Source organism: Rhea pennata, chromosome 10 (genome assembly GCF_028389875.1).
Source record: "Rhea pennata isolate bPtePen1 chromosome 10, bPtePen1.pri, whole genome shotgun sequence".
Lineage (NCBI taxonomy): Eukaryota > Metazoa > Chordata > Aves > Rheiformes > Rheidae > Rhea > Rhea pennata.
In genome coordinates this window covers 24,497,800-24,525,595 of record NC_084672.1, presented here as the reverse complement: position 1 = coordinate 24,525,595, position 27,796 = coordinate 24,497,800, and the positions used below count along the sequence as shown (strand labels likewise).

Below are 27,796 nucleotides of genomic sequence, written 5' to 3'. Positions count from 1 at the left end.
AAAGATCCCAAAGAGCATCCCCTCCTTTAAGGTATAAAAGGCAAGTCAGTTTCTTGCCACCAGTCCAGAACTCCAGAGACACAGCAAGGACTCAATAACTAGCATCCCTTGTCCTCTGTGTCACATACAAGTGACAAGTGACCTGGCCAGACTGCTTGGGCATGCTCGTAGGTGGGAATGAATAAAAATGAACTTGCTCAGACATTTTCCCCACTGTCTTGCACCGAGTTTTGCTATGTGTGTTTCCTAGAGCAGGAGCATAGGGCAGCAGCCAGCCCCTGATTCCATTGCCCGGCTCAGGGCAGGCTGTCCACACAGAGGGGAGAGGAGTCTGCAAAAAGGACTTAGGGCTTTGTGAAGCAGGAGGCTGGCAACCAAGGGGACTATGCACTGCTTTATTAGGCAGTGGTGCTGCTCGCACAGCCAAGATGGTCACTATTTACATTTGGCAAAGGAAGGTGGCAAGTACCAAGCACCCACGTGGACTGGGGCCCCACCAGCCAGCCCAGCCCCCCAGCTCCTCACTAGCCACAGGCAGGATCTGCCTGGCACCCCTTGCCCTCTGCCAGGGATGGCTCCAGGCTTCCTTGGCTGCAGGCATGGGTATTTCAGCTCCCACGTGCAGCACCATGGGTAGAGGTTTTCTCCCACTTTGTCCCGCCTCAGGCCTCTCCAAAGGCCTCAGCTTCAGTTCTTGCTTCCTGAGCTCTGCCCAGTGGCAGGCAAGGGCAGCAGGCAGCCGGCAAGTATGGCAGCAGGCCCAACTCAGCTCCTCACACGGGGAAATCTCCTGTAGTCAGCCTAGAAGAAAAACCAGCACACAGGAACCCCACAAGAGCAGGAGAAGAGGTCTGGCTGCAGCAATCCCAGACGGTGCCAGCTGTGCCCAATGAGCCACTCATGGGCTGCCAGTCCTTGTCCTTGCCGAGCTCGTCCTTGGCATCACAGCACTCAGCCCTGAGGATGGGCCAGCTTTGGGTACACCCGGCCTCGAGCCAGGCTCATGTGGTGTATGGACTATAGGGTACGGATAGCCACCGGGTACAGCAAGGACATGTGCTCAGCCCCCTTGATGGGCAGCTTGCGGCTAGCATAGTGATGAATGATCTCCGGCACGCTGTCAAATGGCGGGCTGTGCTGACCCAACACGTACTTGTTCTCTTGAGTTCGGGACAGTTTCATATGCATGAAGCCCTGGCTGCTCCTGTAAGGAAAGATCGAGGCAGGGTTAGGGGAGGCAGCTTTCCCCAGCATCCTATCAGCTTTTACCCCATTTCTGGCCCCACCAAGCCTGGCAACCTGCCCCTACATCTCTGGGATGTGGATGGCCTCCTGCCTCAGCCACAACCATGCCCATGCTATGCCCATGCTGCCCCACATCCTCCCCTTTCCCAAATCTCTAGGCCTGTCCTCCTCCTCTAACCATGCATCTCTCCACCAATGTAGCCTGCTCTCCCCATGATGTGGGATGAAGGCCACAGCATGTGGGATATAGAGGGACATGCCCATGTGCGGCCATGCCATGCTGCACCAGAAGTGCCATGGCACTGCAGGGTACAACAAGCCTGTTTGGGCACAGGGACAGTGCCCAAGGCACAGGCAGAATGTGCATGGGCAAGGGAAGGAGAGGGGCTAGTGAGTCCAAAGCACACAACGAGGGCCTGGCTTTGGCTTGTGAGATGTGAAGTCACACAGAGTTCCAGACAACATGCAGACGATGGCAGTTGTGCACATTGTCCATGTAAACAGAGGCAGCAGGCCAGCTTTCCAACCCCCTTGCATGCTGTGGCTAAGAGGGGCCAGGTACAGAGCAGCAGGAGGCTCTTGCTGCAGGATGATGCAAAGGCAGAAGCTTTTGCCCCTCGCACACAGCAAAGTGCTTTTCACAACCACTCTGGTTCACACAGCAGACAGGCCAGGACGTGTGTTTGTGCATCCCTAACCACACCCTGAGGAAGCTGAAAGCGAGCAGGATGTCTCCTTCAGCCATGCAAGGGACCCATGCACCCCCACGCACACACATTGCAGGCTCTGTAAAAACCCACTAAGCGTAGCAAGGCCATTTTCTGGCACAGCGCGGGCGCCAAGCCATCTGAGGCTGTACAGGCAGATAATGCCACAAGGTCTGATTCCAAGTGACGGGCTAATGGCCCTGTTGCTATTAATTTGTGTCTCTGAGGAGAGCCACAGCCTGTCTGCAGCGTCTGGAATGCACATTACGGCAAAATATTGATGACTTAAAAGCAGACAGGACCTCATCAGCAATGCTGAGCTGTTTCCAGTTCTGTATAGTCCAGTCCCATCCCCCCAGCTGGATCTCCTGAGGAGACAGTGCCCATAACAGACAGATTGGCTGCATTAGCAGAATGGGTTTGCAATCCATTTAGGAGCTGTTCAAGCTGAGAGGCAGGGAACAAGCTACCCTGAGGGGAGGCTAGGAGAAGTCAGGCAGGAGAGGCACAGTTCTCCGCAAGGATCCAGGCCGATGGACTACTGCACTGCCAGAAAAGCGATAGCACTCAGTCCGACGAGAGCCATCAAATTCTCCGATTGGAGACCTGCCACATCCCACATCCCTCCAGATGCAGGGGAAGTGCTGCAGGGGTAGAGACGCAGAGGCCACGCTGCTTACACAGTGAGTGCTGGCATCCCGCAAAAGTTGTGTACATGAGCATTTTATCCATTCGCATGTGCATGTACCAGGTCTTCACAAATACACACAGTTGCCCATCGGCACTGTGCCTTGTTGGCAGATAGACCTACCCCTTCCCTATCACTAGCAGTGGCAAGATGCACAGGTACAGGATTAATGTAAGAGGGCTGCAATATAGGTCCATGGAGAAGTGAAGTAGGCTGTTTTGCCCAAATTGCTCCCTGGGTTTGTGTGACCAGGAGCTGGGTCACGGTTAGGGGACACCTTCCCCAGCCCCCAAGCTGCGGTCAGCACCAAGACGACCTCAGAGACATCAGCAAGCACTGCCTGAGGATCCAACCAACACCAGACCCTCAAAAAGGTGCTCCAGAGACCACACTGCAAAACCAACAGCCTTGCTGCCAACAGCTGGGTTTGATGAGGACAATGCCAAGGATAAGACGATGCTCCTTCTAGGTAGCCTGCAGCCTCTGCCCCAAGTGCCCACAAGTCTGTGTGCAGACACAGACAGACAGAAGGACACAATCCTTCACAGTGTGGTCGCAGCCACTGCTATACAGGCACGAACCTGGCAGGACTCGTTTTCAGAGCATTTGAGACAACAGTACAACTCTGCCTAGGACCAGCCAAGACGGCTAGCCTGCATCAGATAGGATTGTCATGGAAGGGTTAAATCCTTCAGGCTACCTGACATGCTATGGATACAGCTACTCCTGCTGTTCTCTTTTGTGTGTATTTTTCCTTTAAAGTGGCACAAAAGGACTTCAGGTCAATGCAGGAGTTCTCCTTTCAGACCATCTCATAGGCTGCTCCTCCTTTCTCCTCCCCCTCCCCCCCAAGCAAAAAAAAAAAGAATAAAAGAGAGAGAGAGAGAGAGAAAGAGAGAGACACATGCAGTTGACCAGCTTACAACTGCATGAAAAGTGTCCTAGGGGGTTCATTTTGAAAAGACCCTACAGAGAAATGCAACAGAGTAAAAATCATGTTTTAGAGGCTGTGTGCTCTATGCAAACACAGCCAGTGGATAGGCAGCGTCCGAGTAGCTGCCTGGAGCTGCCTGGATGGCCTGCAGCATCCTCTCCACCACCAGAGAGGCAGCCTTCAGGGAGCAGGCACACAGCTGGAAGGCTACATCCCAACCTCGTGTTCCATTTGAGAAGGGGCAATTCTTGGCAAAGAGGATTTGGCCATTTTTACCACAAGACCAAATATCAGCAAAAAGAGCTAAGATAAAAACAAAGAAATAGATGTTTAGAACATAGGGAAGACACGAGAGGCGTTCAATTGAGATTGAAGTATCTAACTTCTAGGAGAGAGCCCAAAAGGACCCAACGGTGAGGTGACCCAATGGGGGTGTCCTATCAGCATGAAGAGGGGCTTCAACTTGCCAAAAACAGGTGATGTGCATGACAACAATTGGACAACTCTGTATTGGGAAGAGCCCCCTAAGCACACAGGCAACAGCACACTATGATGCTCCAGAGCACAGCTAGGAACTACCACTGTTGATCTGCAAGAGGTTCAAGGCAGTATCCCACCAGGGCTGTGGTTAAGGGACACACAGGGCGTGAAGGCAACTTTGGGAATCTTAGCAGAGAGGTGATGAAAATACAAGAAATCCAGCAACATCAGTGCTTCCAAGTTGGCCCAAGGGTGAAGGCTCATCAACAAACCTACTGCAACCTCTCAAATACATGTGGTGGCAAATGCTACCCACAAGCTGATGGCTGAGAGGACTTCTCGCAGTCTCAGACACAACCAGAGATTCATCACTTCTGTGACGCCTGCTTCCAAAATGCTACTTTGGGAAACAGCTGCTGAAAAAGTGACTCTAGCAGGAGCAAATCATCATTCATATTTGTACAAATCAGAAAAGTTAATCTTCTTACCCAAGGCCTACTGACCTCTATTTGAAATTGCCTGAATTTGAACCTTGCCCCAAAAGGCAAAGATTAATTACTGGGGCATCACCAGATATGCAAAACAGTTACAATTAGAAAAAGGCCAAGAGGAAATACAGTGGGCCAGTAGAAGCAGTTTCTTCAGAAGAGCTCACAACCCAGGGCAAGGAAAAAATATTGAGAAAACTAAAATGTCAGGAAAAATTCTGACAAAAAATAATGAAAGCATTTTTTTTTTTTAAAAAAAAGAAGGGTTTGTTGAGTAATCTAAAAGCTACAACGGCAGAAGGAAGACAGAGAATATTTTCAGCTAAACGTCTGCCCTGGTTTGGTGTTGAAGGCAGCAAAAACATACAAAATAAAGTGAGACAAAGCAATCTGATTCCTGGTTATGGTATCAGGAAATAAGTGGAGAAAGCTCAAATCACCAGGGAGAAAGGCAGGTAGAAAAACAAAGTATATTAAGAAAAGCTCCAGGACGTGGCCTGTTGTTGGAGAGAGACGACTGAAGTGCTCAACACTTTTTTCACCTATGCCAGGAACAGAGTTGACATACTTGTACTGCAGGAGGGCAACAAGGTATTTACTAATCCATCTTCAAGACAGGAGCAGCTTTGATTTCATAGGGGGCTGCCCCAAGAGTCCCCCAAAAGCTGGATGGGGAGCTATGGGGAGCAGGACTCTTTCCCTGGCAGGACTTCAACTACAATGCTTCATGCAGTTTCAGTGCTCCCGTTTTATAGAAATCCAGAAAACTTGGAGAGAGCACAAAAAATCCCCCAAGAAAAGCAAGAAGAAACCAAACTCTGCTGAGAGAGTGTGGTTTTCCTGCTCAGAAATCGAAGAAACATAACCTGGTTTTTCAGAAAGAAAACTGAAAGGTAGCATCACTACACCGGGTCCCTGGAGGAGACCACCTTGGCATTCCTGGGTTGGACTTCATGGTGTAGAATAAGGTAACTTCCCCTGCAGACAAGGTGTTTATAACCTCTTTTTTTCCTGCAATCAGTGGTCCAATCTGCAGCCTAAGAAGAGCTAAGCCCACACTGCAATCTTTTCCTTAGGAGCTTAACACAGTCTCTCTATGTCTTTGTCTCTCCCTCTCTCCTTCTTCCACCTGTCTGTTTTCATGGGCTGTGTAGGATGTCAGTACTTTTTAAACAGAGACCCTCTCTACAGTGTGGATGAGCAACAAGCTACAACACTTAATTGGGCTGGGAGGCACAGAGGGATAGCCTCAATTCCATAAATAATGTGATCGCACAAACTTTTTTTTCCCATGAAACTAGACCAAAAAGGGATAACAAGAAGCCAGAACTGGAAGCTGTAATCAGGCACATTCGAATAAGTAATAAGGCACATCATTTTTATCCATCTGGATTACTAACACTGCCAAGGGAAAACCCACATGCCTTCAGATCTGCAAGTCTTTCTGAAAGATACTTTTGCCAAACATTAAACCAAATGTCAAAAGCCCGTGTTACGCAGCAAAGAAATGCAAGCTTTGTATTATAGTGATTTATGAACATCCTGCAGTTGTCTCTAAGTTACCTCATTTCCCTCAGCTCACTGCCCAGTCCAAGGTGGCGCACAGCACAAGGAGAAGCACATGTGCACACTTACCAGCGGCCCACAAATGCGGGAAATCATGGGTAGAAACCCACGCAGCTGTATGCAAAGGGCTGAGCACACGTCACTAGGCACACGTGTGCGGTTGCAGCTAATTCACATCCGTGCATCCCGCAGCAGGAGCACGGCACAGCATTACCCGCACGTGTGTTGCTGAAGAGAGGTGCCAGGTGTATGTAAAACAGCAACCTATTACTGGCATAGAGCAAATGCAGATGTGAACTGCCACCAAAGTCCCAGGCTCAGCCTTCCCCGATGTCTAGCTGCCTCTGACGGCTGACAGCCAGCCTACAGGGAGCCTAAGACCAGGGATATTTTCACATTCGGCTCACCACATGCAATACTGTTACTCTGGATGCCCTTGCACGCAAGTTGCTAGCACTCAGGGCCACGTGGCAGCGTCATTGCTCCTGCGGGTACAGGACAGCACAGCCTTGGAAGTGCCAGCCACCCCCAGCCCTACAACCCAAGGCAAACTCACTCACTTCAAGGAAAGAGAAAAGTCGTTCTTGCTGGTCTCACTGTTGCGCACCAAGTAACTGGCCTCCTTACATAGCCTCAGCAGTGTCTCCGCATCTGTCCGGCTGATGGCCCCGTGGTACCAGCTGTAGGCAGGAGAGAGAGCAGAAAGTTGCTGGGGAATGACCGGTGCAGATGCCCCATGCTGGACAAGGAAAGCCCTAATGGATTATTTTTGTGCCTTGCAGCAGCGGCAACGCCAGCTCACTCAGCATCTCCCTTGAGACAGGAGCCATGCTCAGGCTAAGGGATACGGGTGAGAACAGGGTGGGGATGGGGGATGACAAGCAGGTGCTGCACACAGGCCAAGCATGAGGAACGCAAAGGGCACAGGTGGACACCAGGACTTCAAGAAGGATGGCAGAAACAAATGGCAGCAGGCAGATACATGGTGCCAGGGAAGAAAGGAAAGGCAATAACCAAGTTTGTCCTGGGCTTCTTCATGGCTTCACGATGGGGATCCCAGAGCATGCAGAGGGGTTGGGGAGTCATTTGGTGGCAGGACTCACCACTGGCTCTCCAAGGGCAGGGCCGGGTCAATTCTCTCCCCAAGGAATGGGGCCGGCTCCAAGCTTAGTGTCTTTGTGCTCTTGAGGCTGCTGGTCCCATGCCTGAGGGCAGCCCTGGCCTTCTCCTCCCTGCAGGGTGAAGTACGGCCATATCCCAGGCCCTCCACTTGGCCTGTAAGACAGGCACATGTCAGAACTCAGAACACGCAGAGCAGCTTCCCCAGCAAGAACTAGGACCGACTGCAGGGTAGTGGGCTGGACTGAGAACAGGTCTGCCAGGATCCCAACTTTCAAGAGTATCTGCCACATGGAAGACACTGCAGCAATGCTTCTGGCCTCAGAAACACCCAGACACATTTCACATCATGCTGGGTCTCCTCTCACTTCTCCATCCTTCTGGTCTAACAACAGACAGGCTAGGTCAGCTTTTGGACTCTTGCTCTCTACAGAGCCCCCAGATGCACAAGGTCAGGTCCACGCCAAGCTGGGAATTGGTGCAAACTGGAGTCTCTGCAATGCCTTAACTCCTGGAAATATTTTCCAGAGCACCTTCAAAAGCTAACCCAACCAAAGATTCAGTGATTGTGGTATATAATTAAGTACATCTCTCAAGAGAAAACACCAGCACTGAGAGGCTCTCCAATCATGGGAGGAAGAAGGAGGAAAAATGGAGTGCACAACTTCAGCTGAGAGCAAATGGGAGAAGCAATCAGTTAGGAAATGAGGGTCACGCTTCTACCTGCACAAGTGATCCTTCACCAGGAAAAAGAAATGAAAAAGAAAAAAAAATACCCTTCCCCTCGAGGAAGGAGGCATTTCAATTCAGAGATGCTTCCCTGATACCTCCAAACACCAGCATCGGATCCAGCTGCTGGCCTCCATGCAGGATGCTTGGAAGAAACACAGCCACCTGGTGTGGCGGGCCCTTTTGTCCTCCCATCTGCAAGGCACGTTGCCTCTGCGATGCCCCAACTTTAGCTCTGCAAGGGTGGCCAGTTTTTTTTCAAACAGCCTCTGGCAAAGCTACAGTGGGTTTGAGGCTCTGCAACTGAGATTCAAAGAGTGCTTGGGGGCACATCTGCAAGGTCAAGCACCTCCATGCAGCCACCCGAGACTTTCCACTGCACGTGCCTGGTCTCACCAAGCTTCCCACTGGCCAGCCTCTGCCTGCCTTGCCCGCAGCTCAGTCGGGGGAGGGATGGGGTGCACGAGTGGCAGGGCATTAGTGGAGATGTGCCCTGGGGACTCGGTCGCCCACTGAATGTTATTTCCTCGCAGGATGATTTCAGCATTAATAATATTGTTTCTCTCTCCTCCAGAGAGTTCATTATTGCTCCCCTGCAACACAAGCCCCTTGCACAAATTACTTATCGATCGGGCAGCCGTGCATAGAGCTGACACGACACTGCTGGCAGCTAGAGACGCAGGCGCCCTAAAGGCTGTCGAGCCCCAACGGCCTCCTCTGGCCTCTCCTTACCCCTAGGACAAGCCGCAGGCAGCTACTGTGCAGCCCAAATGCCTTTTCAGCCAGCGTCAGCTCGTTGGATGCTGCTGAGCTGCTTCCCCCCACACCCTCCCTCATTCCATTGTTTGGGATGATTTTGCCAGCACTCAGCCCTCAGCCTGTTCCACAGGACCTATTCTCTCGGGCTTATAGTGACCAGGAGCACATGAGCTTGAGGTAGCCCAACCTGTGCCCTTCCACCCACTGCTGGCTCTGCATGTGGCCAGGGTGTGAGGCAGAGGCAAAGCCTAGAAGTACTCTTGGGCCCTGCGACAGATAGGCCGCTCCCGAGGTGGCAAACCCAAGCGAGGCGAAGGTCACACTGCTGCGGGGCAGATACAGAAAGCTAAATATTGGCCATCAAAGCAGGAGGAGAAGGACATTTCCATCTAGCAGGGTGTCAGACATCATCTAAGGGGTCTATTCGAGAGAAATCTTGTCTGCACCCTGAGCAGACAAGTTTTGCAAATGAGGGATGCAAAAAAGGCAAGGTCTCGCAGGTACTTCTACCCAGGAGAGGGTCACCAAGCACCCCAGCATGCCTTTGGACTGAGAAGAGAAGAAGGGAGGCAGAAGAAAACCTATCCAAAATCCTTTGCAGCTCTGCCTGGCTTAAAAATGGCAAGAAGGAGCCAGGGGATGAAGTGCCCAGCATTAAGTCTAGACCAGCAATGCCTCCAAAGCAGACTTGCTTTTAACCTGCCAGGTTCAGTCTTGTACTTAACAACAGAACTTCAGTTTCAACTCATCACCTGAAAAATTGGGACAATCATTAAAAAAACAGTCAAAAGACTGAAGTGTTTGCTGGCACCAGAGACAGCTTAAAGTCATCATATTAGAGGCTCAGAACAAATGCATAGCACCTGTCAGAGAGAGGCAGAGGAAGAGCATATGATGAAACAGTATATTAAAAGAAGTCCCTTGGAATAAAAAGACATCTTTCAAGAAGTTCAAGTCTCATCCAGACAGAGAAAGTAGAAAAGAACACAAAACTCTGGCAAAATAAACTTAACACAACAAAGCAAGTCAAAATAAAAGATGGAGAATTTGGGTGCTAAAACCATGAAAAATGACAAATGATGTGTTCATCAGAAACAGGAAGCTTGTCAGAGTGACTGAAGGAATAAGAAATAGTGAGGGAAGAGTGGAGGCTGTGTAGCAAAGAAATTAAATTTTCTTGACAGAAGTTTCCACCTGCCAAGACTTTTTTTTTCTGGACACACTGAGAATTGATCTCCGACTGCAACATCCCTAAAAGAGGACTTGGGACAATACCACAAACTGACCGAGGCAGATCAGCCACCTCACTCTAGTTCCCCTATAATTCACAATGAATACCAGCAGTCACGTGCAATCTCTTGCTCAAAACCACCCGGGAGGTAGCAATAGCCTTACCGATTTTCACAAAGCCCTGCAGGGGTCTGGGTAATTACAGATAAGAAAATCAGACATCTGCACCTGGTACACCGCAGTGTCTGTCAGGAGCAGAATTAGTGACACACGGACAGACATGGTACACTGGGGTATCACAACTGTTTCGTAGAGAAGTCATGTCTCAGAGATCTATCTAAGTCCTCTGAAAAAGCAGCAGCATGTGAACAAGGCCGACCCAACCAATACTGCATGGGTGGATTTTGACAAAAACCCTCCCCTAAAGCTCTTTAAAAATCTAATCCACCATGGCATGAGAGCATGGCCTTTAAAAAATTAATAATTGGGTAAAAGGGAAAAAACAATCATTGCTTTTTATAACAGAGATTAACCAGCGGAGTACAAGGGGGATTTACTCAGGGCCTCTTCCACTCAACACACACAAGACGACTTTAAAACATGGCAAATCTGAAATGACAAAGCGTGCCTGCGAGATTCAGCTGTTCAGGATAGTAGTAGTGAGAGCTAGCCACCGAGGGTTCAGAAGGATTGCCTGCAATTGAGCAGCTAGGCAATAAAATAGGAGAGGAAATTTAACAGTGCTAAATGAAGTGATGCATATGGGGAAAAAATAGCCCTAACTTCAGTGGTGGGATCTGATTTAGCTGTTAGCATCCCTGTAAGAGACCTGGGTGTTCAGAGTCCCAAGAAACATTTGCTAACTGCTCAGTATTTGGCAAAAAATAAAATAAAATAAAATAAAATAAAATCACCAATCACATGTTAAGAATTTGGGGGCAAAAAGGAGAACAAAGCAGAAGATAATAATTCTGTCACTGAATAAATCTCTGGTGCATCTTTACTACTGTGTGCAAAGAGGTATCGTATAACCAGAGGGGAGACAGAAGAGACAAGGACAAATGTCTCATGCCCTAAGGACAAGAGGCCAGAAGGAGCTGGGGGAAGGTGGAGGAGGACAGATGTCTGTAGAGCTCCTCATGGCACAGACACAGCAAAGCAGTTCCTGTACGGCAATGGCAAGAGGCAGGGGAACATCAAATGAAGTTATCAGGGGACCAGTTCAAACACCAAGAGGCAGTACTGGGGATCTCCACCATAGGATGCTGTGGACGCCAAGTGCTTAGATGGATTCAAAAGGTATTTGAAAAAAACTCACGCAAGATCAATCTGCTATGGACTTTCAAATATAAAGCCAAGCCTGGTTCAGGCTCAGGTTCTGAGCTGCAGCTTACAGGACAGGAGGAGAATTTGTGCGGAAAGCATGAGTTTATGCTTGTCCATCTTAACATTCCTTCCTGGGTATCTGATGGTAGATGCTGTCAAAGACAGACTGATGAGCCTGATGGACTGTATGAGAGCCACAAGGCTGTCCTTGTACCTCTTTAATGTCAAGAAGAGAAGGAGAAGGCAAGAAACTGAAATAGTTAGTAAAGCCTTAGATGAACTCTAAGCACCTGGGCCCCAAGATGTGACCAGAGGACAGTGGGGCTGGCGAGCATTTTCACCACGTGACAGGGTCAGCAAGCTCTGAGTTGCCATGGCATCTAGAGCCTGGGTTGGCAGTGGGGCCAGCAAGGCAGGGTCCCATCTGGCACCAGCTCCAGCCTCCCCAAACACCCCGCTGGTCGCGCAAGACCCACCGTTGGCGTCTTCGTAGCTCAGTTGGCCATGCTGCAGAGGGACGGAGGCACCAGCCTCACCATCTGGGGGGCTTTCACCGCTGTCGAGCTGTCCCACTGGTGGTGGCCATGGCAGGTCTTTAATGACCTTGATTTCAACTAGATAAGAAGGGGGTGGGAAAGAGAAAGAAAGAAAGAAAGAGAAAGAGAGAGAGAGGGAGAGAGGGAGAGAGATTGAGAAAGGGCTTAGAAATAAATGTCAGCAACACGAGGCCTACAGAGAAGGATAGCAGTTGTAGCAGGGAAAGACCTAAGGACTAAACTCCCAGGAGCTTGACCACATGCAGCTCGAAGCTGAATGAGGCTTGTCGGGGTGGACCGCAAGGCATGTGGCCGAAGGGACCCACATCATCACAGCGGGCCATCGCAAGCAGAGCTAGGCCCAGGGAAGGCCACAGGAGCAAACTGAGCTAACCTCAAGGCACCACCCTGCCACGCAAAAGGCTCATGGTCTCCTCAGGCCTTGGAAATCATCAAGGAGGAAGTATTTGGAGCTGATGGTGCTCATACAGCTCTGCCACTTCATTCCTTCCTCAGCACCAAGCAGGAATAGGTCTGATGCAGGGTAAGTTCCCAGGGTAGAGACACTGCTCCTCTGTCAGGGCACCAGCTTTTCCAGCCAGCCTCAGCACAACCTCTGGAGCCAGGAGAGAGCCAGCAGTCTCTCCCATCCTATGTGCAAGTCCATCCAGTAGATCTAGGCTGAAAATCCCATCACAATCTGTCCTGTCTGTGCATTTAAATCCCCTCAGCCATCTCACCCCAGGCACCTCCTAGTCACCCAGCTCAGTCCAAGTTCCCATGCCACGAGACAGCAGGTTGCTCCCCAGGGATGTGCTCAGCCAGCTGGGTCCTGCTCCACAGCCAGAGGATGAGACAGAGGCACTGCGCACTGGGCTCAAAGTGCTTACAAAGCTCCTGGGACTAGCCAGGTCACAGGTGGATAATGCACCATCAGCAATGAGAAGGTGGCAGCGGAGATGATCAGCATCAGGGAAGGGGGCACAGACTCTGCTCGTGGTGCATTAGCCTTGTACTAGTACCACATGCCCATCAGCATGGGATCTCGCAGATACAGCAAGGGGGCAGAGGGCCAGTAGAGCGGTTCCAGCATCGTAAGAGGGGAGAAAAGTCCTGCAAGCAACACCAGGACCTACTCCAGTTCCAGGAGAAAACAACAAGCAGGTCCTAACATGCCTGAGGGCATGGCATCCTGCTTCATGCCACACACAACTCATCTCCCTCACCGAGGGACATCGAGCAAGGCAGCTAATCAGCTCAAATCCACAGCACAGACATCTCAGCATAAACCCAGCATACTGCATTTCCACATCATGGAGCCCAGTGAGCCAAATCCTCAGCACAGCATGCTGTGGACACCTGGCTTTGCATCAATTCATGCTAGGACCCAGGAGTCCCAAGTGCCAATACAGACTCAACCAGATGCCACAGAGTCCAACTCACACATCTCCAGCTTGCAGAGCCCAAGCCCGAAACCTGAATCACTCCCTCAGTTATGAGCCCCAATGTTGATGCTTCTCCACCTGCATCCCTGCTCAGCGTCAGCCACCACCAGCTTGAGTGCTTTGTGCACACTGGCAGCATTGCAGACATACTGCTGCAATTAAACTGCACCATAGATAAAAGTGTGGCAATTAGCCAGCGCTGGCACAGGAGCCAGCATTAATGCACAGCATGGATTTCCTCATTAACAAACACAAACGCAATCGATCCAGCAGCATGGATAAATAGGTCAAGGGGGTGGATGTTCTCCAGCCAAAGGCTCCCAGGGGAGTGACCAGCTCTTGCCCATACAACGGCAGACTCGCAAAAGAACGAATAAGCCTGAGCCCAGAGTTCAGCTTCTCCTCAGTGATTTGCGACAGGATGGGGGGTGACTCACACTGGAGGCTCTGATCAGTTAGAGAGGGAAAGAGGCAATTAGAGCAGAGCTGGAGACAATGGGCAATGAACAGGCTGCCAGGGCAGCTCCAGCCACCAGTCCAACCAAGCTGGCCAGTGGTATACCAGTTGTGTCCCTCGGTGCTCCCAGCTGGCTCCCATGAGCCCTGCTGAAGACAAACAGCCTCTGCAAGTGAAAAAGTCTTCCCACAATGCAGAGGTTGCCCCTACTCACCCCACAAAAACAAACAGAGCTCAACGAAGCAGGTTCCCTCCTCTGCAAAACACTATGCAACACTAGCAAGGAACAGCCTGTCGAGCTGCTTAAGCCATCCTTCTCAAACCACAGGCTGCCTCCACCCTGCTCACCTGCAAAAGCTTTAGAGATACGCTCCTTCTTCCACTCCCAGGGCTGGTCATACTCCTCAGGTGGCCGCTCATCATCCTCGGGCAGTCGGGACTCCCTGGGCCTTGGGCAAGTCGGACGGTCAATGTCCATGTCCAGCCCTCTAAGCACAGGCTCATAGGGAGTGTCATAGAGGTGTAGTGGCCGAGCTGGAGCCTCCCTGAAGCCCTTCTGGCGGATCTCTAGCACAAGACAAAAGAGAAGAGCATCAGCTTTTTGCCCAATACAGCCTGGCCACAGTCCCCAAAGCTGGATGAAAGGGCTTGCCTTCAGCTAAAGTTAACATGGGGCAGGGCACATCAGCAAAGAGCAGACTCCAAACCTCCAGAAAGCACCTGCCAGAAGCATCAGAGCTGGTTGGGAGCAAAAAAGCAGTGATATTTTCTTTTGTGGGAGCCAGGATGCTATTAACAAGCACCAAATGATGACTTCCCACCTGCCTCAGCCCAATCTGGGCTCAGGACTGACAGTGAGAAGGAGTTCCCCAGCTGCTTCATGGAGAGGAGACACTGAGATGCCAGAGACACCGTGGTGGGGGGAAATGCTACCCTCATGGGAATGCAGATCTATCTCCAAACACCCAGGTGTCACCAGACAGAAGTATCACAAGAAAAAGTGGTCAGGACACCTGGATTCACCCTGCAGTTCTGTTCAGGCTGCAGAGTGGAGCTGGCTACCGCTGTCAAAGGCTCCAAGTTCTTTGGAGGAACAACAGGAAACGGTGTATCTTGGAGGACTTCGTCAGAGGACATAGAGGGAACTAAGCCATGGCACTATGCTGGGCACAGCTCCAGACAGGTCTCTTGGATGGACACTGACACTGGATGCACTGCAGCCCTTCCCCGATACCCCTAAGCAAAGGGAGCTTGTCTCTTGGGAGCCAAACTCATCCATCGGGTAGGAAAGCACAGCCAGCCTTGCTGCCATCCCACAGAATCAGGATCCCTTCCTTCCCGTGGCACACCCCCAGTCCAAGGCAGCCCTGCAAAGCAGGTCTGCAGGAGCAGAGCATCCCAGCTACAGGGTCCGCACAAGCAACAAGGACAGGTTTATTCCCTGAACATCTAGCAAGGCTAGTCTGGAAAAAAAAATCTGAATAAAATGCCCTTCCCTCAATTTAACAGGAATGCAAGTCTCCCCACAGACACAAGCAGCCTCTTTGTTGCTGATTTTTCCAAAAAAGCAACGCTCTTCTCCAGAAGCTGTTTTAGCTTTCCAAAACCATTTGCTGCAAGAAAACCACAAGTTTGCAAAGCAGAATCAGAGCCTGGAGTGTGCAAGCTGGCAGAACAGCCCTGCATGTGCTGCTGCAGGGAGAGCAGTACCTTTGGGAGCACATGCTCTCACCTCTCCTGCTTGCAAGCCATAAACAAGACCACTGGGGACCCCACTGCTGCAGCAGACAACAGCAAGTTCAGGACCAGTCATAACTGAATTAAATAGCTCCCACGACCGTCTTGTATTATGCAAGACATATCAAATGTCAGTATTGGAAGGCAGGTCTCTCATGGCTCAGCCTTGCCAGGCCATCCCACTGCCCTCAGGGTGAGTCGGCAAGCAGGCACTTCGACCCCGGAGGTGGTACTGCAGCACAGAGCTGAGCTAAGGATGACCAGCAGAAATACAGAGATGCCTTTACTGCTTCAAAAGCACTTTGGCTGTGGCAAGCTCCTCATAGGTCCTGCTGAGGAAATTTGGCTTCTTAAGTGGCTATGCCCTCCTGAAGCGATCTCCTAAGTTTGCCAGCCAACTCTCAGGAGTTTTGACTTGGGGACTTGGCACCAACTTATGTTGTAGGCTAGGAGGAAGACAGTGCACTGGCCACTAAATTCAAAGAGCAGTGGCAATTAGAGACACTAAGAGTGCATTGGCCTTTGCAGAAAGCATTTAATCTTACCAGCCATCATCTTCTGGGCTTCATACGGCTCCATATATCCATCATTCTCCATCACCTTCTCAAGTCCTGTCTGGCTACCAGCCACTTGTGTAGCATCGAAGGGATCTGCATAGTCCTCCAGGACAGCCAGCTGAAAGAAGGACACGATAGAAGGGTTAAGGTACTCCCTGCCTTCTCTGGAGCACTAATGGCCACATTAAGTCCCCCCGAAATATCACCATCTCACCAAAAGCTCTGCTGCGAGAAGCTGGAAGTGGCAGGAGGGGCCTCCCGAGGCCAGCAGAGGGTGAACACTTCTGATATTGATTCTGTTACAGACCCCTCACAGCAATGCAGACCCTTCCTTGAGTAGTCCTGCAGCCCAGGAGCAAAAGCAAGGTGGCCCATCAGCATGAGCTCAGCCTCACACCCAGAGCGCAAAGGCACCTGCAGCAAAGCGAACCAGCACCGAGAGCCTGGGAAAAGCACAGGCTGTTGCCTCCTGCCTTCCCTTTTGTGTCCTTTTTTTTAAAGCAAAGTACTCAGTAGGCTTCGCCATGCTGCCTGTATCAGAGCAGCTCCACAGAGCAGGTGCTGGGAGCCTGCTGCTTTCCAAGCCGGCTGTGCTGCTAGGCACTAGCACGAGGCGCACAGCAGTGGAAACGCTCCAGCCTTTGTCCCGAAATCTGGGCCAGAGCCAAGCAGAGCAGAAGGCAGCCTGGCCTCCTCCGTTAGCATCAGCTCGGTGCTGGCAGAGTCGCCAGTGCCTGCACAGATGCCCAGGCAAGGGCCCTGCTGCGGCGCGAGGCCACTGCAGCCACTGTCCTCTTGCCAGCACCACACACAGATGCTCTCTGGCAACCTCACCAAAGGCATCACAGTCGAATTTTCTGCATCCGAGGTGGAAAAGGGGAGCATGTGGCAGCCTCACAAGGCCAGCTTGGTCCTGCACAGCTACAGGCGCCCAGGCTTCCAGCAAAGAGGTGTCAGCTGGCACAGCTGGTTATTTTCCATGGCTCCCGCAGGCTTCTCAACACAGTGGGAAAAAGTTTCTTAACTAAATGGCTACAAATAGCCCAGCAGTTCCCCTCCACTCCCTCCCAGGTCTCTGCAGGACCACCACAAGCATCCCAAGTTATAAGATGGTAAATTCCTCCAGGAGACCAGGAGTCCAAAGACCACAGGCCTGAAAGCCTCTCAGGCACGACACTGCAAGAAGGCAAGAAAAGAGCCCAAAGTTTTACCCTTACAGACAGCTGATGCCACAACAGGGTACGAGGCAAGACAACACATCACGGAGCTTGGTCCTCCCCAACCTTCAAGCCACACTCCTGCTCCTCAGCATCTCAGCAGCCTCCAGTGGGCAGTGGCAGCAGATCCCAGTAAGCCTGGAGCCTCTATACTGCATCCCCCCAAAAAGCAACCGCCTAAAACAGGGGCTGAGAGCACCCAAACACCTGAGCTTGCTGGTGCTGGGCTGCAAACCCACAATGCCAGAGCCTTGGGCCATAGAGTCAGATGGATTTTTCCTCTGCAACACTGGCTGCCTGGAGCTCCCGCCGCCAGGGCCAGCTGGCCAAGCACAGCACGGGGCCGTCTAAAGCCACACTATTGTCACGCTTGTGCCAGGCCAGGAGAGCCGCCTCAGGCAGCCTTAGAGGCCCAGGCCACTCACAGATTCATCTTGGGGCTTAAAACAAAAACCTCTTCCTCCTTCCGCTGCAAAAGAGCCCAACGATAGCCCTGAGGAACAGAACGCAGCAGGAAAAGCAAACCGGAAGTGGAGGTGTAAACACCTCGCCAAGGCCCCGAGCCTTTGCATCTCCCTGAGCCCCCAGAGGAACGCTGCTGCTCAGGCCCCTGCTTGCTCCGGGGGCTCCCCGGGCACAGGAAGAACGGCTCAGTCGCTGCTCGCCACCAGCCGGCCCGGCGCCACGGCCCTCGCGGCAGCCCAGCCCAGAGCGGCGGGGAGCCAGGGCGGCTTGCCAAGCCCATCCCCTCTGTACCAGGGCACGAGAGGAGCTGCGTAAGCCACAGCCAGCCCCGAGGCTTGCAGCCATCCTGGCTAAGAGCAGCAGGGAGGGGGAGGTTGGGGGGGGGGAAGCTGCAAAACCCAGAGCAAGTGAACGCCGGCGCGGGCTGGAAGCCAGCACGAGGAGACATGGCTGCGAGGAGTAACGGCCTTCTCCAGATGAGAGGGAAAAAGCAAAACCTCCTGCTGGCCCTGCAGGCAGGGCCTGGTGCCAGTGAGCCGGGACAGGGCTCCAGGAACAGCCAGCGCCTGGCTTGCAGTGGGAGACAGGAAATCTGCTATTACTGCTCCCTGCTCCACCATCCAAGGGAGACGTGGCCAGCCCTGCCTTGCTAAACTCAGCAATTCCTCAAGCACCAGGCTCCCAGCAGGGAGGGCACTGAGCACCCGGAGGGCGATTAAACCCAGGGGACTGTAGCACTTTGCTCATTGCCACCAGAGCATAAGTGCTCCAGGAAAGTCAGAATTGCTCTTTACTTTTCAAGCCGTTAAACTGCTGGACCTGTTCCCCCCTCGCCCTCGTCCCTGCCACCTCCTTCCACCCCGCAGCAAGATTTAGTAGAGGAGCGTTGTGTTTGCACAAAACCCAAATGTGTGCTGTCTCTGCTGCTAAAATCCCAGTTAGATCTAACGCCCACGTGGCAGGAAGATGAGTGACAGCAATTGCAAATTCACTGCGGGAAGCCCCTCCAGAAAGCTGCTCTCTAAACTCCCTTTCTCTCTCTAAAGCAAAGAGGGACTTGGCCCGTAATAGCTTCCATCCACCACCTGCGAGATACCGAGGCAACACGCTGGTGCCCACAGCTCTAAAGCACCAGGAGATCGCACAGGCTGTGCCCACATTTTGGAAAGCTGGTTCCCACCCAGCAAAGAGCCTTTGATACTGCTGCAGCGTGATCAAAAAGCACAGTCCGGAAACGGCGACAGCTCATTCGCACGAGCATTAGTGCAAAGGGACGCACAAAGAGGTAGGCACATGTATCGACACGCACAAAAGCGCACAGGCCCTGCTCAACATGCGACAGCCCGCAACGTGAGTGGACGTGCGGCATGGCACTGAACCACCCCAGCAGCAGATGTGGCCCTTCCCCACCAGAGAACTGGCAACAGTGCAGCGCATTCCCCCAGCCAGCTCTTGGGACCATGCCCCAGGCATCACCCTGGGCACGCCGCTGTGGAGTAACTGAACGCCTGCGACTGCAAAGAGCATTTCTGAAGAGGAGTGTTGGGCATGGTGCCTCGGACTGCACAAAACCTGTTGGCAAAGAGCTCTGCTATCTCCAAGTTTGCTGCAGGGCTGTGAAATGTGTCAGGATGATCCTCCTGGGGTCAGAAAGGGGTTGTCTGCTCGTTCTTCCTCCCCAGAGCAAAACCTGCCTGCATTAAAATCTGTCACAAACCCCATTTCCTAGATGCATTTTGCTAGATACACTTACACCTAGCTTGCTGCTGATGCTTGTCCTGTACCCCTCCCTCTCCCACCCCATGAACACTGAGCAACTCCGGACAAGACAGGGCACCAGCACAACAGCTTTGCAGTCAGGAGACTGCACATGTGGCATTTGCTCTTCCTAATCAGTGGACAGCCCCCCTGCCTTGGCAGTCCTGCAAAAGCCAGGAATCACCCCATCTCCCCAAAGCAGCAGTCTAAAATCCCAGCTAACCCACTTGCAGAACAGAGCTGCCAGATCATCTCCCTACCCCTGCTGCCAAGTTCATTGGCAATGTCAGCAAAAACACTTATTTTTTTCTCCAGTATTTCCTACCTGCCTGGGTCCAGTTTCATAAGGAGGGAGGGATATGCAAGCCCCAGCGAGCTTGCAGAGAGTGGCGCCCACTCAGGTGCTTCTGACGCCAGGTCTAGAAAGCAGAGCAAAGATGAAAAATCCCAACAGATCTCTGCTGTGAACTCTTTAAGTGACCTAAAACCAGATATTTTCTTCCAGTGGGCTGCAGAGACACTCAGCAACAATTAGATGGACACTACGCAAGTAAGATGCAGTTTATTAAGATTAGCTCAGAACTAGAGCCAAGATGACTGATCAGATACCTGAGTGTCCACGTTCTCTGGGTTTGGTGGGGTTTCGCTATGTTGGCTTTACCCCTCCAATACCTCAGAGTCGTGAAATAAAGCAAGCGAGAACTGTACCCTGAACACTGAGGACGAAAGGAGGCATCACCTCGTTCACCTGTGCGGGCAATGAGGCAGGGCTTTTAGAGGACAAACAGCAGGCATCATGCAATTACCAATTGTATCCTAATGCATTTTCAGATGGGGCACAAATTAAGGTTGCCCGGGCAACTGGGAAGCTGACATTTCCTAATCCGAGCTCCAGACTTTGGGAGCTGTGTGGGGCTCCTCACTGCAGCCACTTTGCCCGCAGTCACTCAGGCAGCCACCAAGCGCAAGAGGGGGGCCGTAGAGCCGCAGCCATCACCACAGTGACCCCCCAGCACCTCGGAAGCAACTGTTCCCAAGGGTATCACGCTCCATCTCGGCACTCGGATGCTTTACTCACCCACAGCATCGCAGGAGCTGTTCACTGCACCCCACACTGCTCAGATGCCCTGGCTACCAAGGCATTGCCAGCAATGACAGATAGGATAGCATTTTCCATCCTTTCCTCCAACAGCAGAGACAGAAAAGCTCTAGTTAACAGCTATGTTCTGCCCTGGTGCTGACATGCGCAAGACTTGAACATCTTTTGTGGCAAGAGTCAGAAAGAGCAGGGAGCTGGCAGCCCAGCTCTCCACACAGCTCCCCCAGAGTCAGGCTGGTCTGCTAAACCCATGCTTGCTCCCTCTCAAATGCGCCACAGGCTTATTTGCTATATTTGAAACAATTCAATGTTATATCTGAAACAGTTCCAAGGTCCCAGGACAGCACTCTGCACAGAGCAGTCAGGCCTCTGTGGCACCCAGACGCATTTGGGCACATCCTCCTCGGGCACCTGAGGATTTTTCATGCATTTATCTACCATGCTACCACACACTCAGGTCCCTAATGCAGCACTAAGGCTTGTCTTCCTCAATTATTTATGCTCCCTGTAAGAAAAGGGGGAAAAAAAAAACACAAGCAAGATTAAGGTGAGAAAGAGAAGCATTAAATACGCATTGCACAAAACACTTGACAAAGGGGAACATTCAAAACCCGATATGCATGGCCGCTGCTCCACCCCACGCTCACATATCGGACTTGCACATAGAGCATGGGCAGTATTTTGATGATCACCTTGGTTGGCGAACCAGGGAAGAGCAGGGGGCAGAATGCCGGAACTGCCGCAGGCTGTACCAACGCCGATCTTCCAAAGCAAGGTACAGGAGAGCATGCGCACACACACACAGGGTGTGCGCACAGGTATACAACTTGAAATGCAACCACAGCAAGAGCACGTACTAAGCTTGCTGAAAATCTGAGGCTGCAGAAAGCTGGCAGAGCTGAGGGGCCAGCAAAGCTGTTTTTACACTGTACACCAGCGAGCAAGACAGATGGCAGCTATCCAAGAGAGAGTTCATGGTTTCAACAGAAAAATCCCAGGTCAGAGTTAAGGCTGTTTGCACTCTCTTACCTACAAATGTCCAAGCTGCTATCAGTTTTTGCTGTAACAAGACACTCTGCTTTATAGAGAGGTCTATTTCTATCCAAAGGACATCTGGAGAGATTCTTCATTTCATAAACAACCAATGTTTCTTGCCCTGGAGATAACGTAGCCGTAGTATTTCCCCAGATTGTGGCTGCAATGCTTTGTTTCGCATTAGAGCCACTCCAAGTTACAACTGAACTTGGTTTGCTCTCTCGTGGGGTGTAAAAAACGCCCAAGATTTACCTTAGCCAAAAAGCAAATTCTGCTGGCAGAATTACACCGCTGCCTCTGAGCTTTCTAAGGAAAGAGACTCCGCCAGCTTGGCCTACTGGGACACTCTGTGTCCCTACGCACAAAGTGGCACTGCAGAGCGAAGCCCGCCACCGCCTCCAAGGACATGCACCTGAAGAAAAGCACAAGGCTGTCATCTTACAGCTCACTGCTTTTGGCAGAAGTCAAAGCAAAACGTAAAAGCAAAGTAAGTGCTGGTCTTCCAAGCAGGGAGCTGATTTCTTCCTGGACGGTTCCTGAGGGGTAAGGTCAGGCCAGATGTGCAGTCGGGAGCTAGAGCCAGGGTGCATACTGCGGGATGGCTGCATCCCAGGGCGCAGGGCACTGGAAGAGCATTGCCCGGTGCGGACAGCACAACATCTTGCAGGATGACTCAGTTCGGGGAGGCTCCTGCAGGAAAGACACACACCCAAGAGCTTCCTGGCCGGCTGTTCCCACACCCTGCAGCACTGACCCTGTGAACGCCAAGCAAAAACTCTGTGCTGGAGGACGCCAGACCTTAGGCCAGGCCCTAACTCACAGCACAACTGATTGCAAACAAGATCTGGGCAAAAGGCAGTACTCAGAAGACAGCCTGCAGAGCTGTACATCCCTGTGCTGTGGTCCATTGTCCCCATTGCCTCTGGCACATAACAGCTCTAACAGATCCCATGGCAGCCAAGGAAGAGAACAGTGTCACTGAACAAGACAGGCTCCAAGTGCTCTGCCAAAGGGCTGAGCACACCAGGGTCCACCCAGCAGCACGGGCTAGCAGGCTGCAGTAGTCACCCACTGTATCCTTACTGCAAGCAACAGCTCCAAGAAACAACCTCATCCCCAAGCACACCAGGTCCTGGGTTCAGGCACTCACATGTCCCCACACACTCTTGCACAGGGAGATCCCTCCCCAGAAAGAGGCATATCCTCTCTCCACTGCATCAAGGAGTGTCCTGGGGACATTACTCCTCACTCCTAATCCAAAACATTGCCCAGAAGACAACATCTCAAAGGGACCGGCCTCACTCAGGTGAGTTGCACAGGCCCAGTCCATCATCCCCTGCTGCAGGCAAAGAACCGCCTAAAGCAAGCAGAGGGAGAAGGAGCTGTGTTGTCCACTCCATGCCCAGAAAGCCTTCAGCTTTACAACAGAGTGGGAGCAAAGCTTGCCCTAAAGTACAGGGGCAGGCACTGCCCATCCCCACAAGACGCTGCAAATCCCACACGACGCAGAAAGATGCAACGATTCACTCGACAACAGGCAAGCTGCCTCCTTCACCTGCCCTCAGCCAGGTACAGCACTGACTGCTCCTGGACTCACCAGAAAACACACGCTCAAACACATCCAGCGGGGCTCCTGGCCATGTTGGTCAGCAACCCTGCATGTGTCTAACCTTCAACACCAGGCTCAGTCTGTTCTCCACATCATAGCCATCTGCAGCACGGGGATTTCCTGGCCTTCCTGGGAAAAAGGATCCTGCAGTTCCTGCCAGCCACCTTCTCTGGTTTCCATCTCACTGCAAGGGCAACTCACTCAACCATCTCTTCTCCCCAGTACCTGTACACAAATGAAACCACTGTCAGCCGCAAGCATATGGCTCAAACAGGAAGGATGCCATTGCCAAGATGTTTCTGCCCTGTCCTGAATTCTCCAGAAAGGGCAGCATGGCCAGAGTGGGTATGGAGTTCCCAGGGCATGTGCTCCCCATCCTTGAAGTGCAGCATCTGTAACACAAACCACACTGCTCTGGCCAAACTGTACAGCCAGGATCCCTGCAGCTGGAATTGTGGCTGCTCCTTCCATCCCTGCCCCTCCTTGTCCTCCTTGCTTGGAAGGGCTGCAAAGTTTATTAGCGTGTTCTTCACTGTCAGGTCTTTAAGGAAGATGTTAAACAAGCCCTAGCAGCTCTAACTGAGGCCAGCACCAGACACTCTGCCTCAGAAGCTATCGTTACACCCGCCCCATGCCCATACCTAGCAGGTAAGGTATCTCACTTCAATTCCTACTTGACATCACTAGCCAATGCCCCACTAGTGTCTCTGTCATAAGCAACAAGCCTCTCTGCTCCAACACAGCATTGCCTGCACCTAGACTTATTTTTTTCCCTTCACCTTCAGCATCACCACAACTCGCAGTCCATAGCCACGAGCTTGCTGGAGTCCCAGTCCCTGCAGCAAGTAGAAAGCAGAGCTGTGAGCAGTGCCTAGCACCCCTTCATTAGAGTGGGTGTGCTGAAGCTCCCAGCACAAGCCACAGTGACCTCCTAACTTGATTTGAAGGATTCAGCAGAGGTTCCATCCATGCCCCAGTTTGCTTCCTCTGCTCCAGCACACCTTCACAGTGTCATCAAGAGTGTGATATTAGGGATGTAAGCAACCATCTAGCAGGTTGTCCTCCATCTTCCTGGGAGCTGAGGAGCCCAGATTGAGCTCCAGCCAAAGCATGGCCTCTGATGAGGAAGGAGCAGCCCCAACAAACCACCTCCCAAGCACCCAGGGATGCTCAGGGCTGCATCCTCACCAGAGAATTCTCTGTGTGCTCTGACAGTCCACCCAGGTCCTGCCCTGCTATGCCACATCCAGCCAAGCACTGTTCTCAAGGCCACCAGAAAGGATCACCAGCCCTCACAGCAACTGGGGAACCATCCCCACTGCTGACCCCAACTCAGGCACAGCAGATGTGAGGCAGAAACGATGTCCAAGCCAGACAGAAATGCTCCATGTGATGGATACTCCCAGGCACTTCCAGGAAAATAGTTTTAATAGGCAGCTGCGTTCACTCTCCCATATTCCCACCCTATCTCTAGCTTTGCCAACCAGCCTCTGGAGCTCTGCCTTTGTCCATCAGATACCAGAGTCCTCAAGAATCAGAAACCTACTCCCCGCAGAGGCACGTAGGAGATCAGGAGATAATCTAATTACTGTCTGCCTTGGTTAAGACGAAGGGCCTTCTTCAGCCTCATGCTGTTAGCTGCGTTTCCACAGATGCCTCACAGCTTTGGGCTCTTCTGTAAACTTTTCAATGTCTCCCCAGTCCTCTGACACTCAGAAAGCAAGAGTCAGGCCTGGCTGCAGCAAGGAGTACCTGTCAGAGTTCCCCATTTCCCACAGCTCCTGTTCAGCCCTTCACATACCACAGCCCAAGTCCCTCCTACACTTACAGTCCTGGTTCCTCTGATCTGACAATGCATATTCCCATGTTGTCAGAGGAAAATCATTTAAACGCCCTGGGCCTGCCATAGTAAACCATACCCCTGCAACAGCACCTTTACTCCCTCCTTACCCTGTGCTGCTAGCTGACTTCCCTTAGCAGCCAGTGTCTATTTACAGTTTTGAAGATCTTTGATGAAGAGAAGGTCTCTGCCATGCCCCTCTGGAAACCTCATGAATGGCAATTATTCATTAATAGCAACTTTCAAAGATCCATCAGCTGCAAGTTTTTAATCAGCTTAAAATACCCCCAAGTGGATTTTTGCCCAGTACTTGTTTAATCAGGATGTCAGGCCATGCCAAGACCAAGTATATTATTATTATATCAACAATTCCCTCCATCAACCAGATCTGTGATCTTGTCAAGTTCATTTGACAAGTCCCGTCTTGCACGTTGCAGCGCTGACGGGCACTAATTACCCCTCCTGCCTTTCTTTGCACAGTCCCCCTATCAGCTTCTCCACGATGAGGCCCAGGACAGGCGGCGACAGCCCTAACGCATTTATCCTCCGGCTTCTTTCCCAGCTCCCCGCACCAGCCAGAGCCTGTCCCCCCTGCTCGGAGCCTCTCCCTTGCTCCTGCTCCTCACCTCACCACGGACTTTTCTCTCCTCCCGCGCACCATGAGCTTTTCAGACCATCCGCAGCAGCAGGCCTGCTGGCAATGCTGACTGGCAGAGCAAGAGGGAGCAGGCAGGCACTGGTGACACGGAGCTCAACTCTTACCCCCCGAGAAGGCAGCTCCAAGGCGGCAGACAAAAGAGGCGCAGGCACTTCCTGACAAAGCAGCACGGCAGCTTTGAGAGGCCCATCCACCAGCGCCCGCCTGCGCCGCAGCTGGCACAGGCTAGCCAGGGCCCTGGCGAATGAGCTGAGAGGAGGATTCGCGCTGCCTTTCCTGTGAACGCATGCAGGCGGGAAGGCCTGGGGGTAACCGGCCTGAACGCGGGAGGCTACTGGAGACGGTCTCGCGCTGCACAGTGGAGCCTTCCTGAGCTGCAAGCATACAACGCAGGCTGCCGGTCTTCACCTCTGTGCAGCACTAAGCACTTGCCTGGAAAGAAATCACCACGGAGCAAGGTTGGGGGCGGGGGAGGGGGAAGGAGACGGTGCAGGGAGGCCAGCAGGCCCTACATATCCAAGCAGGCACGTTTCTTGCTGGGGATTATACCTGCCTCCTGCGAGGAGTTGGAGGAGACAGACAGAGGCGCTTCCGCAGCGCCCGCAGAGCTGCTGTTGACATCTGACTGGCATGTTATTGCTGCCAGGACAAGGGATGGAAAGCAGGAGACCTCTCAGAGCCCAGCTGCTCCGCAGAGGCATTTTGGGAGCTATTTCACCACCAGTACTGCTCCCAGAAGTGCGCCCCTTACCCTAGGCAAGCCCTGGGGCTGCAAAGGCCCCGCTCAGCACCAGGTTCAACCTCCCCCTCCAACAACCAGGGGGGACTTCAGCCCTGATGCTTGCAGCCAGCACGGGAGCAAGGAGGGCACAGGCAGTGGGATCAGGAGCCTCCTCCTCCCCAGACTGTGGGGTTGGAGCAGGTTCCCCCAGCGGTGAGCCTGGCAGATCCCCAGTTTGGCGCCTGGAGCACCCCAAGCAGTGGGGCCGGAGGGCCCCGGAGAGGCTGTCGCAGGCCCGCGCCGGCCACGGAGGGCTGCCCGCTGCGAGGGCTGCTGCCCAGCAGGGAAGCGGCCCGCGGGGCGTCCCAGGCGCCCGCGACCAGTGCCTCCCGCTGCAGAAGGGCCCCCGGCCCGGCACACTCACCTCCTGCGGCAGTTCGGCGGGCGGCTCGGGGCCGGCCGGGGGCGAGCCGGGGGCGGCGGGTGGCGGCGGCGGGCTGGCGGGCGCCTTCTCGGCCGCCTCCACCTTGATGAGACGGTGCTTGGGCGAGACGTAGCGGGGCCCCTCGGCGGCGGCGGCGCCCGCCGGCGCCCCGCTGTAGGGGTCCTCGAAGTCGCGCTCCTTCTGCAGGCGGTAGGCGGCCACGATGTCGGGCTGGGCCGCGGCGGGCAGCGGCTCGGCGGCTCCCCCCGGCGGCGGGGGCGGCTGCGGCGGCCCGGCGCGGTAGTCGGGCTTGGGCGGCGCGGGCGGCGCGGGCTTGGCGCTGCGGAAGCCGAGGTGCTCGCGGAGCCAGCGGGCCATGGTGCCCACGCACTGCGGCGCCCCGCCGGCCGCGGCCCCGGCCCCGCCGCCGCCGCCGCCGCGCTCCGAGCCCGCTGCCGCTCCGCTCAGCAGCATCGGCGTTGGCGGAGTGAGCGCGGCGGCGGTGGAGCCCCGGCCGGGGGGGAGCGGGGAGGCGGGGGGGGGAGCGAGGGAGGCGGCCAGTGCCACCTGCCGGAGCCGCGGCGCCGCCTGCTCCGAGCGGGGCGCCGAGCTGCGCGCCCGGCTTCCCCCGGCGCCCGCGCAGCTCCCTCTGGCGCCCGGCGCCCGCCCCGCTGCCCCGGCGCCCGCCCCGGCGCCCGCCCCCTGCCCCGGCGCCCGCCCCGCTCCCCCGGCGCCCGCCCTCTGCCCCAGCGCCTGCCGGGCTCCCTCGGCGCCCGGCTCGGCTCCCCCCGCGCCCGCCCCCTGCCCCGGCGCCCGCCCCGCTGCCCCGGCGGCCCCGGCCCGGCTCCCCTCAGCGCCCGCCCCGCGCCTGCCGCGGCGCCCGCCCCGGCCCGGCCCGGCCCTTCGCGCTCTCTTCGGCACCCCGCGCGGTTGCCCCCGAGCTCCGCCTGCTCTCCAGTTCCCCCCA

The 27,796-nt window shown here is 53.6% G+C and overlaps 1 protein-coding gene across 3 annotated transcripts; it reads right to left on the bottom strand.

The window, feature by feature from the left end:
- Positions 1–381: 381 nt before the first annotated feature.
- Positions 382–27,303, bottom strand: SHF (Src homology 2 domain containing F). 3 transcript variants are annotated; one of them, XM_062583689.1, is made up of 7 exons: positions 26,830–27,303; positions 15,992–16,121; positions 14,058–14,276; positions 11,748–11,885; positions 7,212–7,383; positions 6,669–6,788; positions 382–1,204 (listed from the first exon to the last, which is right to left on the bottom strand). In XM_062583689.1, exons 1-7 carry the CDS (start codon positions 27,301–27,303, stop codon positions 1,018–1,020), a joined length of 1,440 nt encoding a protein of 479 aa, XP_062439673.1. In that variant the 3' UTR covers positions 382–1,017. The 3 variants fall into 3 exon arrangements, with proteins under 3 accessions (XP_062439673.1, XP_062439674.1, XP_062439675.1); XM_062583690.1 differs by lacking the exon at positions 11,748–11,885 and having other exon boundaries at positions 26,830–27,207; XM_062583691.1 differs by lacking the exons at positions 6,669–6,788; positions 7,212–7,383; positions 11,748–11,885 and having other exon boundaries at positions 1,086–1,204; positions 26,830–27,207.
- Between the last annotated feature and the right edge of the window lie 493 nt (positions 27,304–27,796).